The 13,982-nt window shown below is 47.0% G+C and overlaps 1 protein-coding gene across 2 annotated transcripts in view; it reads left to right on the forward strand.

The window, feature by feature from the left end:
• Positions 1 to 13,982, forward strand: part of LOC139409488 (KN motif and ankyrin repeat domains 4) — a 145,940-nt gene that overhangs the window by 108,359 nt on the left and 23,599 nt on the right. For both annotated transcript variants that reach the window (XM_071154701.1, XM_071154702.1), the window contains exons 3-4: positions 2,383 to 2,450; positions 5,336 to 8,530. In XM_071154701.1, coding sequence (XP_071010802.1) covers positions 2,435 to 2,450; positions 5,336 to 8,530 — 3,211 coding nt within the window. In that variant the 5' untranslated portion in view covers positions 2,383 to 2,434. The remainder of the gene's footprint in view (positions 1 to 2,382; positions 2,451 to 5,335; positions 8,531 to 13,982) is intronic.

Raw genomic sequence — 13,982 nt, forward strand, 5'->3', positions numbered from 1 at the left:
AAAGCAGAACTTAATATTTGGTACAGAAACCTTTGTTTGCAATTACAGAGATCATATGTTTCCTGAAGTTCTTGACCAGGTTTGCACACACTGCAGCAGGGATTTTGGCCCACTCCTCCATACAGACTTTCTCCAGATCCTTCAGGTTTCGGGGCTGTCGCTGGGAAATACGAACTTTCAGCTCCCTCCAAAGATTTTCTATTGGGTTCAGGTCTGGAGACTGGCTAGGTCACTCCAGGACCTTGAGATGCTTCTTACGGAGCCACTCCTTAGTTGCCCTGGCTGTGCGTTTCGGGTAGTTGTCATGCTGGAAGACCCAGCCACGACCCATCTTCAATGTTCTTACTGAGGGAAGGAGGTTGTTGGCCAAGATCTCGCGATACATGGCCCCATCCATTCTCCCCTCAATACAGTTTAGTCGCCCTGTCCCCTTTGCAGAAAAGCATCCCCAAAGAAGGATGTTTCCACCTCCATGGTTCATGGTTGGGATGGTGTTCTTGGGGTTGTACTCATCCTTCTTCTTCCTCCAAACACTGCGAGTGGAGTTTAGACCAAAAATCTCAATTTTTGTCTCATCAGACCACATGACCTTCTCCCATTCCTCCTCTGGATCATCCAGATGGTCATTGGCAAACTTCAGACGGGCCTGGACATGCACTGGCTTGAGCAGGGGGACCTTGCGTGCGCTGCAGGATTTTAATCCATGACGGCGAAGTGTGTTACTAATGGTTTTCTTTGAGACTGTGGTCCCAGCTCTCTTCAGGTCATTGACCAGGTCCTGCCGTGTAGTTCTGGGCTGATCCCTCACCTTCCTCATGATCATTGATGCCCCACGAGGTGAGATCTTGCATGGAGCCCCAGACCGAGGGTGATTGACCGTCATCTTGAACTTCTTCCATTTTCTAATAATTGCGCCAACAGTTGTTGCCTTCTCACCAAGTTGCTTGGCTATTGTCCTGTAGCCCATCCCAGCCTTGTGCAGGTCTATCATTTTATCCCTGATGTCCTTACACAGCTCTCTGGTCTTGGCCATTGTGGAGAGGTTGGAGTCTGTTTGATTGAGTGTGTGGACAGGTGTCTTTTATACAGGTAACGAGTTCAAACAGGTGCAGTTAATACAGGTAATGAGTGGAGAACAGGAGGGCTTCTTAAAGAAAAGCTAACAGGTCTGTGAGAGCTGGAATTCTTACTGGTTGGGAGGTGATCAAATACTTATATCATGCAATAAAATGCAAATTAATTACTTAAAAATCATACAATGTGATTTTCTGGATTTTTGTTTTAGATTCCGTTTCTCACGGTTGAAGTGTACCTATGATAAAAATTACAGACCTCTACATGCTTTGTAAGTAGGAAAACCTGCAAAATCGGCAGTGTATCAAATACTTGTTCTCCCCACTGTAAGCAGCATAGATAAGTAGATTAGATAAGGGTTTGATTTGAATTGCATGCTCTTATAATACTCATAAAGTCGTTTATTGCACTGGAATTCAGTCCTGTCTGCCGGATTCCTGTTTACACTTAATCTCTCACTAAAACAATGCTCCAGGCTTTGAGAAGGACGTGTTCTTCTGATTAGCTCTTTTTCTTTCACCCGCACTAATTTACATGGGAATTGTGTGTTTATCTGCTCAACTGTTTAGCGATTTATATTTTGCTGCAGGACTAAGGGTGTGCTATTTTAAATGGGTTCAATCTTTAAAGCCTGGGAAGGCTTTGGGAACATCCTTGCCTTTACTGTGTATTATTAGTAGTATTGGATATTACATTTAAAAGCATAAACCTCTGAAAGTTTTGACCCAAATCTCTGAGTTGTTTTTATTCCTTGTGTTATAATTTTCTATTTTCCTCTCTGCATTGTTGGGAAGGGTCCATAAGTAAGAATTTCACTGTTAGTCTACACCTGTTGTTCACCAAGAATGTGATTTTTGTTTTTTGTTGATTTGATTGATTTGATTTTTTCCATCCCAATTGCCTCATGCAAGGCCCCTCGTAAAAAGCCGCGGGCTTCAGTTTCTTGGCAGCTCCAACTGGAACAAAACACACAAAATGGCACCCAGATGGAACATTTTCCTAATTAGTTGGATGAAACTGTAGCCCTTGTCAGTGTTGTGGTGATTTCTAATGGCCACCGAGGGTCTCTCTCACTCTTTTAGACAATGACACAGTGGAGAGGTTGTGGACAGGATGTTTCTCTCATTAGCAACAAACAGACTATCACGGGTAGCTGCTACAACACAAGTCATTTCACATACGCTCTTCTCATCTAAAAAGAAAAGAGCTCTTATTTAAAACAAAACAGAGGTTGTATTACAAACAGTTGGCCAGTGTTGATATTCCGTGTTATTTCAGTTGCTCACAGACTTCCATTCTCTTTTCCAGGTTGCCCACTCTCTGACAGCAGAGAAGTCCATGACCCTGAACTAATACAGCGATGGACAGGAAAAGTGGTAAGTTAAAAGTCACACAGTCGTTCCCAAATCCATCCCCTTCTGCCCTAACCCCTGTGTGATAGCATGTCTGAGGGTTCTGGAGAAGAAAGCAGGGTGGTGGTAAAGCTTCCAGCACAGGAGGTCGGAGAGGATGGGCTCGTGATAATGGCTGGAGCGGAATCAGTGGAATGGCATCAAATACATCCAACACATGGTTTCCATGGTTTCCAGGTGTTTGATGCCATTCCATTCGTTCTAATCCAGACATTATTGTGAGCCGTCCTCCCCTCAGCAGCCTCCACTGACTTGCACTATATTGCTTCCACCTTACAGAGCTGCAATCATTGAAGGGTCAGGGGTAAGAGGAAGGGGTAGCGAACAAGAGTTTTCTCTTCCTAATATTCTTGCTGTGCTAAACACTATCCGCCTGTCTCATTATGCATACACTACCGTTGAAAGGTTTTTGGGTCACTTAGAAATGTCCTTGTTTTTTAAAGAAAAGCAATTTTTTTTGTCCATTAAAGTAACATCAAATTGATCAGAAATACAGTGTAGACATTGTTAATGTTGTAAATGACTATTGTAGCAGGAAACAGCTGATTTTTAATGGAATATCTACAATATCTACATGGAGTCCCATTATCAGCAACCATCACTCCTGTGTTCCAATGGCACGTTCTGTTAGCTAGTTGAGTATCTGGAGCATCAGCATTTGTGGGTTCGATTACAGGCTCAAAATGGCCAGAAACAAATAACTTTCTTCTGAAACTTGTCAGTCTATTCTTGTTCTGAGAAATGAAGGCTATTCCATGCGAGAAATTGCCAGTCTCAACATCAACAGTGAAGAGGCGACTCCGGGATGCTGGCCTTCTAGGCAGAGTTGCAAAGAAAATGCCATATCTTAGACTGGCCAATAAAAAGAAAAGATTAAGATGGGCAAAAGAACACTGGATAGGGGTAGTCTGCCTAGAAGGCCAGCATCCCGGAGTCGCCTCTTCACTGTTGACGTTGAGACTGGTGTTTTGCGGGTACTATTTAATGAAGCTGCCAGTTGAGGACTTCTGAGGTCTCTATTACTCAAACTAGACACTCAAATGAACTTGTCCTCTTGCTCAGTTGTGCACCGGGGCCTCCCACTTCTCTTTCTATTCTGGTTAGAGACAGTTTGCGCTGTTCTGTGAAGGGAGTAGTGCACAGCGTTGTACGAGATCTTCAGTTTATTGGCAATTTCTCGCATGGAATATCCTTCATTTCTCAGAACAAGAATAGACTGACGAGTTTCAGAAGAAAGTGCTTTGTTTCTAGCCATTTTGAGCCTGTAATCGAACGTACGTTGACGCAGCAAAGCTAAGCTGAGTTGAGTTTTGCATACTAATGAGTGTAAATGTGTTTCATCCTAATCACAAAAAGATAATTACACCCTAGACTCTTATAGGGTTTATGCAAAGTAATGTAGTGTACATCCTGTCCCTGGCTGCATCTATATAGGGGGGACTGTGAATACTAAAACTGTAAGGCAACAAGCTGATGAAGGCAACGAGCCAAAACGCATTAGTTGCTGGTTTTAATAATAAATGGTATTGTGGCTGAATATCGTCATCCTCCTCTCTTCAGTTGATCCTTGGTTGAAGAGCGAAGTAGCAACAGTGTAATACTAAAACTGAAAGAAATGCAATTACTGACAGCTCTGGTGCTGTAGACACAGTAGTCCCTTTTCTTGAAATGTTGATTCATGTGCACTATCCCTATCAACCCTATCATAGACTATCCCTATCAACCCTGTCATATACTATCCCTATCAACCTTGTCATATACTATCCCTATCAACCCTGTCATATACTATCCCTATCAACCCTATCATATACTATCCCTATCAACCCTGTCATATACTATCCCAATCAACCCTGTCATATACTATCCCTATCAACCCTGTCATATACTATCCCTATCAACCCTATCATATACTATCCCTATCAACCCTGTCATATACTATCCCTATCAACCCTGTCATATACTATCCCTATCAACCCTATCATATACTATCCCTATCAACCCTGTCATATACTATCCCTATCAACCCTATCATATACTATCCCTATCAACCCTGTCATAAACTATCCCTATCAACCCTATCATATACTATCCCTATCAACCCTATCATAGACTATCCCTATCAACCCTGTCATATACTATCCCTATCAACCCTGTCATATACTATCCCTATCAACCCGATCATATACTATCCCTATCAACCCTGTCATATACTATCCCTATCAACCCTGTCATATACTATCCCTATCAACCCTATCATATACTATCCCTATCAACCCTGTCATATACTATCCCTATCAACCCTATCATATACTATCCCTATCAACCCTATCATATACTATCCCTATCAACCCTATCATAGACTATCCCCATCAACCCTATCATATACTATCCCTATCAACCCTATCATATACTATCCCTATCAACCCTATCATATACTATCCCTATCAACCCTGTCATATACTATCCCCATCAACCCTGTCATATACTATCCCTATCAACCCTATCATATACTATCCCTATCAACCCTATCATAGACTATCCCAATCAACCCTATCATAAACTATCCCAATCAACCCTATCAAAGACTATCCCTATCAACCCTATCATAGACTATCCCTATAAACCCTATCATAGACTATCCCTATCAACCCTATCATATACTATTCCTAGCAACCCTATCATATACATATCAATATATACACAGGTTGTAGTGTATTATCAACTAATGGGACACTGGGATGTGCTTCATGTTTTGCTTTCTCTTCTATGGTCAGAGAGTACTCTACAACAAATCCCTGAATGCATGGGAATCAGTGTGAATACTAAAAAACTCTCTCTTCATATTTCAGCCAATGGCTACCCTAAGGCCGGAGGAGAGAGTGGAGGTGGGGGTCAGAAGAAGCAGCTGCCCTACTCCGTAGAGACCCCCTACGGCTTCCACCTGGACCTCGACTTCCTCAAATATGTGGACGACATCGAGAAAGGCAACACCATCAAGCGGGTCCACATCCAGCGCAAGGCCAGGGGTCCTCCTAAGTTCAGCACCCTGCCCAGGAACTTCAGCCTGCCTGGGCATGGGGCACGATCGGCCCCCAAGGACACCTGGTCTTCCACCTCTACTCTGGGACCCAAGCCCCGGGGCAGAGTCACAGAGGTCCAGCAGTTCTTGGATTTTAGAGCCAGTGATGGAGGCAGTGGTATGGCGGGGGGGCAGAGCCAGAGCAGCAGGGCGCAGGGGAGGGGCTTATCCCCGGCCAGGCCCAGGGAGGAGGCAGGGGCTGGTGTGTCAGCCGAGAAGCCCCTGGGGAGGCCCAACCTCCTCCGTACATCCAGCATGCCCATTACCATCCCTCACAGGAAGGCCTCCGAGTCCGGGGACGAGAGAACCGAGAACGGCTCATCTGAAAACGTATTCCGCGCTGTGCCCCAGGACAGGTCGGGGCTGCACCAGCAGATCACCGCGGCCCTGAAGAGGGTCAGAGAGCTGGAGGATATGGTGAGGACCATCCCAGAGCTCAAGTCCCAGATCTGCTCACTGAGGGAGGAGAGAGAGCATCTGATCCTCAGGCTGCAGGCCCAAACCAAGCCCCAGGCTCCACCCCCCCCACAACGTGCCTCGCCCTCTCCGGCTCAGATTATTGATCCTCAGCCTCCGGGGTCTGGTGCAGTAGTTGATACAGAGACAGAAACACAACAGGAATCCTTAAGAAGTACTGCACAAGAAGCAGAAGCAGATAGGCTTTTAGCAGCACAGGCATCAGCGGGACCAGACCGACAAAGAGAGGCATTAGTGAATCCATTAGAGAAAACAGCAGAGCTATCAGAGGACGTTACAGTACAGAAAGCACCAGAACCTTCAGAGAGAGGAGTGATTGTGCAAGTCATAGAGGGAGTCAGTGGTGAGGGGGATCTCCTCAGCATCGAACAGCTCCAGGCTAAGCTAGTAACACTAGAGGCTAAGTTAAGTCAGGCTAGTGAAGAGCTGGAGGAAACCAACAGTCTCCTCAGACAACAGGTAGAGGACAACAGGATGAAGCAGGAGAGGATACTTCAGCTAAGCGAGGGAGGGAGAGAGGGAAAGGAGGAGGTGTGTGGGGAGAGACATACAAGTAGGAGGACCAGTGTGGACCAGCAGACAGAGACCGAGAGAGTGGTCATTATAAACCAGGGGACAGAGTCAGAGAGGGCTGATATGGTGGAGCAGGAGACTGATACAGAGAGAGTGGAAGCGGTGAACCAGGTGGCCGAGACAGAGATGATTATTGCATGCCCAGTCAGACCAAGGGGCAACAGTGTGGATCAGGGGACAGAGACAGAGAGAGTGAACACTGTAAACCAGGTGACAGAGACAGAGAAAGTGGACACTGTAAACCAGGTGACAGAGACAGAGAAAGTGGACACTGTAAACCAGGTGACAGAGGCACCGCCTGGAGACAGATTAGACCAGGGGACAGAGACACAGACAGTAGTCAGTGTGGACCAGATGACAGACACAGCACCTGTACGTCCAGTGAGACCAGCAAGACACAGGGCTAACAGTGTGGACCAATGTAGAGAGACACAAATACAGGCAGGAGTCAGTGTAGACCATGGGAAAGAGACAGTGGATACTATGAACCAGCTGACAGAGACACAGACAGCACCTGTCCGTCCAGTGAGACCAGCAAGACACAGGGCTAACAGCATGGACCAGGGGACCGAGACAGAGAGAGTGAGTAGAGTGGACCAGGTGACAGAGACAGAGGCAGCACAGAGTGCAGACCAGCAAACAGAGACAGAGAGAGACAGAGGTGAGACTAGCAATAACCCACATAGAGCTATAGAGATAGAAAGTGCAGCTATAGTAAGTGCAGCAATAGAAAGTGCGGTCACAGAAATTTCTGGAGCAGAAATTGAGGTCGCAGAAAGTGCTGTCAAAAATGGGGATATCACTGAGAGTGCTGTAACTGAAGAAGGTTTTGTGATTATAGAATGTGTGGACACAGAAAGTATGGTCACAGAGAATGTGGTCACAGAAAATGTTGGCACAGAAAGAATGGTAACAAAGAGACAAGAAGTGGTAGTAGAGAATGCAGTTGAACAAATTACAATGACTGAAAGTGTGCTTAAACAGAGTATGACCACAGAGGGTATGGTCATTGAGAGTGTGGTCACAGAAGAGAGTGTGGTCACAGAAGAGAGTGTGGTCCCAGAAGATAGTGTGGTCCCAGAAGACAATGCGGTCACAGAAGAGAGTGTGGTCACAGAAGAGAGTGTGGTCCCAGAAGATAGTGTGGTCCCAGAAGACAATGCGGTCACAGAGGAGAGTGTGGTCACAGAAGACAATGTGGTCACAGAAGAGAGTGTGGTCCCAGAAGACAATGCGGTCACAGAAGACAATGTGGTCACAGAAGAGAGTGTGGTCCCAGAAGACAATGCGTTCACAGAAGACAATGTGGTCACAGAAGAGAGTGTGGTCCCAGAAGACAATGCGGTCACAGAAGAGAGTGTGGTCTCAGAAGAGAGTGTGGTCACAGAAGACAATGCAGTCACGGAAGAGAGTGTGGTCACAGAAGAGAGTGTGGTCACAGAAGTCTCTTTCCCCTGTCTCTGTCCCCTGGTCCACACTGTTAGTGTGGTGAAAGAAACTCCCGTAGTCCCAGAGATTCCAGTAGCAGCACCCACCCCCTCTTCCAGCCAGACCCAGCCTCAAACGGGTCAGAAGGAGTCTGTGCAGCCCCAGGCCCAGGCCCAGCCTCAGACCCAGGACCCTCGTCGGGGCTCCAACCCAGCATTAGGCCAGGTAGTAACACGCCTCACAGGGCTGATTAACGAGCAGTGGGCCCAGCTGGGTAGCAGCCAAGAGAAGCCGGACAAGCAGGAGACCTCCAGCCCCAGCACCCAGAAGCTTGCAGCCGGGCAGGGGAAGCCTTCAACGGGCAAATCAGCAGGGAAGTCAGGGCCGTCTAAGATGAGCTCCATCCAGAGCCAGCTGGTCAGCTCCCTCAGTGCCCTGTCTGCATTCTACTCCCCTGGACAGAAGGCTGCTGCCAACAAACAACAAGGTAGGATAGGTGTCAGGAGTCCTATATGTCTTAGTAGCTACTGTAGAAGACGTGCCAGGAGGTTTCTAAGTAGACGTATAAACTACAAAGTCATAATATTATTGTGATATCCTGATATTCTAGCAATATGCTTTGGTTGATTAAATATGTTCGACTTCCCAGTCACAGAAAATTGCACGCTATTTAAATAATTAATATCAAGCTGATTCTATTCTGTTCGTAATATTCTCATCACATGTTGACAGTCACTAAAACTTGTTCAGGCGTTATTTACCATGAGATCACTCTGGCCCAGGTCCAATAGCTTTATCTCCATGATACTGAGCTGCCTCCTGTCTTGGCACAGAGAGCTCGTAGTCTGTCTCTGTTCATTGACTCTGATAGGCCAGGGGCCTCCACGTGTCTGTGATGGCTATTGATTGCGATGGCTAGAGGTGGAACACGTGTAGTGGAGCACGGACAGATGAAACTGTTGGACGTCCTCCAAGAACAGATGAGATATGCAGTTAGTTTCTTCCCCCTCTCTTTTCCTTCTTGTTGTGTTTTGGCCCAGAAGATAGAATTGAAGATAGAGTCCCCTACCACACAACTCACATGGAGACACATAACTCAGTAGGGAGAACACACAACAGTGTGCCCTTTGATGGTGAACCTCTGCTCTGTGTATTCCACCATTGTTCTGAGGAGCGTCACTGACATTTGAGAAAATGTCTGACTTGAATTACTGTACATTGCTTACAAAACGCACCGATCTGGCCCAAATAATATTGGATACAGAATCCTATTACTACCACATGCAGAGGCAGAGCCACAACTATCTAACCAACACAACATCCCCTCCCTCAGCCCATCTGTACTGAGTCTACTAAACATTAGGAACACCTTTCTAACATGGAGTTGCAGCCTCAATTAGTAAGGTCATGGACTCTACAAAGTGTCAAAAGCATTCCACAGGGATGCTGGCCCATGTTGACTCTAATACCTCCCACAGTTGGGTCAAGTTGGCTAGATGTCTTTTGTGTAGTGTTACCATTCTTGATACACACAGGACACTGTTGAGGTTGAAAAACCCAGCAGCGTTGCAGTTCTTGACACAAACCGGTACACCTGGCACCTACAACCATACCCCTTTCAAAGGCACTCAAATATTTTGTCTTGCCCGTTCACCCTCTGAATGACACACATAGCTACACAGTCCAGGTTTAAAATCCTTCTTTAACGTGTCTCCATCTACACTGACTGAAGTGGATTTAACAACTGACATCAAAAAGGGATCATAGCTTTCACCTGGATTTACCTGGTCAGTCGTAGTCACGGAAAGAGAACGTGTCCCCCTTTTGTACGCTCTGTGTATCTCAATGTCCCTTTCATACAGTATAGAGAACTCATTTAATGGACTGGGAATCCCATGTAAATAACAGTGTCTTTAACTGGCTGACTAGGCTGTAAACTGGGTTTATTAATTCATTACACTGTCTTATTCTCTGTCCTTGCTGTGTAACTTTCTCACATTGATCTCATTAAGTCTTGTGGAAGTACAGACTAAGGCCCTGGGGAGCCTTAGCTAGCTCTGTGCTATACGCCAGTGTGTGTGAGCGTGTGTGTGAGCGTGTGTGTGTGTGTGTGTGTATGTGTATGTGTATGTGTGTGTGTGTGTGTGTGTGTGTGTGTGTGTGTGTCTGTCTGTCTGTCTGTCTGCGTGTACTGTATGTGCCAGCTAGCTTGCAGCGAGAGAGGGTTGAGGGTTTCCACACAATTTAATGAGCTCAGTTGTGTTGTAATTGTATCCAGAGGCTCAGCATTGTCTTCCAGGCCCCCCCATGTTCTACTTCAAACACACATAATCATCAACCTGAACACATGCCGCGCACACCACACACACACGCATACACACACACGCAGACACACACACATAGTTTGTTGGCCCACATTGCTCTCAGCTAGAGTGACTGTGAGGAAATTAGAGGAGTGAAAAACCAACGTGTGGTAAACATTTTGATTGCTGCTGCCATTTTAAACAGCCTGTCTGTTATTGTACGAACATCTACAGGTAACTGCCAAAATAATGGAAACATTTAAATAAATGAGGGATACAAAGTATATTGAAAACAGGTGCTTCCACACAGTTGTGGTTTCTGAGTTAATTAAGCAATTAACATCCCATCATGCTTAGGGTCATGTATAAAAATACTGGGCAGGCCATTATTTTGGCTACCATGGCTATGCCCCCATAGAATGATGATGCCCCCATCCACACGGCAAAGGTGGTCACTGTAAAATATGAATAACAGTCCACCCATGAGGCCAAAGAGGTTGCTTTTGGTCATTGACTGCAGGAAAGCTCTATGTGATTTATTTTAGTGGTAACATTGGTTACATTGTTGGGTGAGTTAGTCGCTTTGGTGACTTGTTTGGTGTGAGTGGGGATGGCGTCTCACGTGGAAAATCCGTCCTTGTCTCTAATTACAGACACGCGGGGTGATTTGCCCAGTGTAATTACAGACACACAGGGGGATGGTGGAGAGGGGGTTGGAGGGAGCTGGGGGGCTCCGGATTCTGTGGAGCTGCCCGATGAGGATGGAGGAAGAGATTGATTCGCTGTCAGATATTCCCATCAGTGTAGATGTAGCATCGCAGGATGAGTCCCAGTTAGGTTCACTGGAACTGTACAACAGATTACATACTAAATAGGAACTGGGTGGAAGCTTATCCACAGTCGGTGGTGGTCTTAACCAATATGTTGAAATAGCATGGACTAGTAGATGTGGGGAGGGACAGAAATCAGCGAGGGAGGAGCTACACATTGGTGAAGGTAGTGGAGGGGAGGATTAGTGCAGCAAGACTAGGATATATAGGCCTCCCGGGTGGCGCTGTGCCACCAGAGACTCTGTGTTCGCACCCAGGCTCTGTCGTAACCGGCCGCGAGCGGGAGGTCCGTGGGGCGACGCACAATTGGCATAGCGTTGTCCTGGTTAGGGAGAGATTGGCCGGTAGGGATATCCTTGTCTCATCGCGCACCAGCGATGCCTACCACGCTGCACCTTGGTCTCCTTCTTCAACCCACTAGAGTCATTACAGGGACCTTATATAGGCAGGTGTGTGCCTTTCCAAATCATGCCCAATCAGTTGAATTTACCACAGGTGGACTCCAATCAAGTTGTAGAACCATCTCAAGGATGATCAATGGAAACACGATGCACCTGAGCTCAATTTAGAGTCTCATAACAAAGGGTCTGAAATCTTATAAATCTTATAAATAAGGTATTTCTGTTATAGTATTTTTATACATTTGTTAAAATGTATAAAAACCTGTTTTCTGTTTTCACTTCATTACGTGTCTAGATTGAGAAGGAAATGTTTTTATTTTGTCCATTTTAGAATAAGACTGTAATGTAACAAAATGTGGAAAGAGTCAAGGGGTCTGTTCCTTTATCACGCCAGTATCCCTGCATATTGTAAATATGGTATTGGAACTGACCCTAAAAATAGTTTTAACTTTCTCGTCTTCTTCTTATTTTTCTTTCTCATGTTTTTATTCTACCTTGTAAAAATGTTGTGCGACGTTGATATTACTCCAATGTTTGCTTTGGAGCTTACAAGAAGGACATTTCACTGTGCTTGAAGTGTTTGGCCTGGGTAACGGATTTAGATCATGGGTCAAGTTATTGTCCAGAACCGACCAGTCCCAGTTAGAAGAGGGATTTGGCAGAGGTGTCCACTCTCGGATCGTCTCTACTGTTTACACATAGAACCTGGGTAGGCTGAGCGAGAGGCTGCAGGGGTTGTCAGTTCTAGGGGCAGTAGGTGGAGAGTCGGTTTTATTGTCAGCTTACTGTATGCTGATGATGTAACAGTGTTTGTTAAAGGGGAGGGAGATGTAGAAGAGGTTAGCAGGGCTTTAGTGTTGTTTGAGGGGGTGGTATCAGCTAAGGTGAACTGGAAGAAGAGTGAGGATCAGATTATGGGGAGATGGGTCAGAGCAGGATCTGCTCGTCTTCCTTCCTGGGGGACTACAGTGGGTCAAAGCAGGATCTGCTAGTCTTCCTGGGGGACTACAGTGGGTCAGATAAGGATCTGCTGGTCTTCCTGGGGGACTACAGTGGAACAGAGCAGGATCTGCTAGTCCTCCTGGGGGACTACAGTGGGTCAGAGAAGGATCTGCTGGTCTTCCTGGGGGACTACAGTGGAACAGAGCAGGATCTGCTGGTCTTCCTGGGGGACTACAGTGGAACATAGCAGGATCTGCTAGTCTTCCTGGGGGACTACAGTGGAACAGAGCAGGATCTGCTGGTCTTCCTGGGGGACTACAGTGGAACAGAGCAGGATCTGCTAGTCTTCCTGGGGGACTACAGTGGGACAGAGCAGGATCTGCTAGTCTTCCTGGGGGACTACAGTGGGTCAGAGAAGGATCTGCTGGTCTTCCTGGGGGACTACAGTGGAACAGAGCAGGATCTGCTAGTCTTCCTGGGGGACTACAGTGGGACAGAGTAGGGATGAATTTCTTAGGGCTGTTCTTGGGGATCTCAGAGTTTCAGGACATAAACTGATAGGGGTTTGGTGGACAAGGTTGGGGCTAAGTTGTCTAAATGGCGGTGGTTGTTGCTGACAGATGTCTTTCATGGAAAGGGTCTTGGTCGTTAACAACTTGGCTGCTTCAATGCTCTGGCACAGGCTGGTGGTGTTGGACTCCTCACAGAGTCTCATCAAGCAAGAGGTTACTGGTGGATTTATTTCTTCTGACCAACACTGGATTATTCACAGGGCGCTACGAACAGATAGATGTCGCACCTTGATATATCAGCGGGGAGTGGGTGTCTGTTCTTTGGGGGGGGGGGGGGAGACAGTGCAGCATCTGTTTTCGTCTTGTTCCAGGCTGGTAGGGTTGTTTTCTGTCCTGGGTGGTGTACAGGCCTAGAGATGGGGCTGACTATGGACCTATACATTGGAAGGCCTAGGTATAACGTAGCCAACAGGCGAAGAGACTGCCTAGTAAATTACTTGTTGGGGCAGGCAAAAATGGCAAAGTGGAAGACCAGAAAACATGAGATGCAGAGCTGTGCTGTTGGGGCAGGTGCGGGCTCGGCTGACACTGGAGGGAGTGGGGTGTACGGACCCCAGAGCTGTGCTGTTGGGGCAGGTGCGGGCTCGGCTGACACTGGAGGGAGTGGGGTGTACGGACCCCAGAGCTGTGCTGTTGGGGCAGGTGCGGGCTCGGCTGACACTGGAGGGAGTGGGGTGTACGGACCCCAGAGCTGTGCTGTTGGGGCAGGTGCGGGCTCGGCTGACACTGGAGGGAGTGGGGTGTACGGACCCCAGAGCTGTGCTGTTGGGGCAGGTGCGGGCTCGGCTGACACTGGAGGGAGTGGGGTGTACGGACCCCAGAGCTGTGCTGACACTGGAGCATGTACTGTATATGGGGTGCTGGTGAACAGTCTTGGGGATTTTGTAGGGT

Source organism: Oncorhynchus clarkii, chromosome 5 (assembly GCF_045791955.1).
Source record: "Oncorhynchus clarkii lewisi isolate Uvic-CL-2024 chromosome 5, UVic_Ocla_1.0, whole genome shotgun sequence".
NCBI classification, from domain to species: domain Eukaryota; kingdom Metazoa; phylum Chordata; class Actinopteri; order Salmoniformes; family Salmonidae; genus Oncorhynchus; species Oncorhynchus clarkii.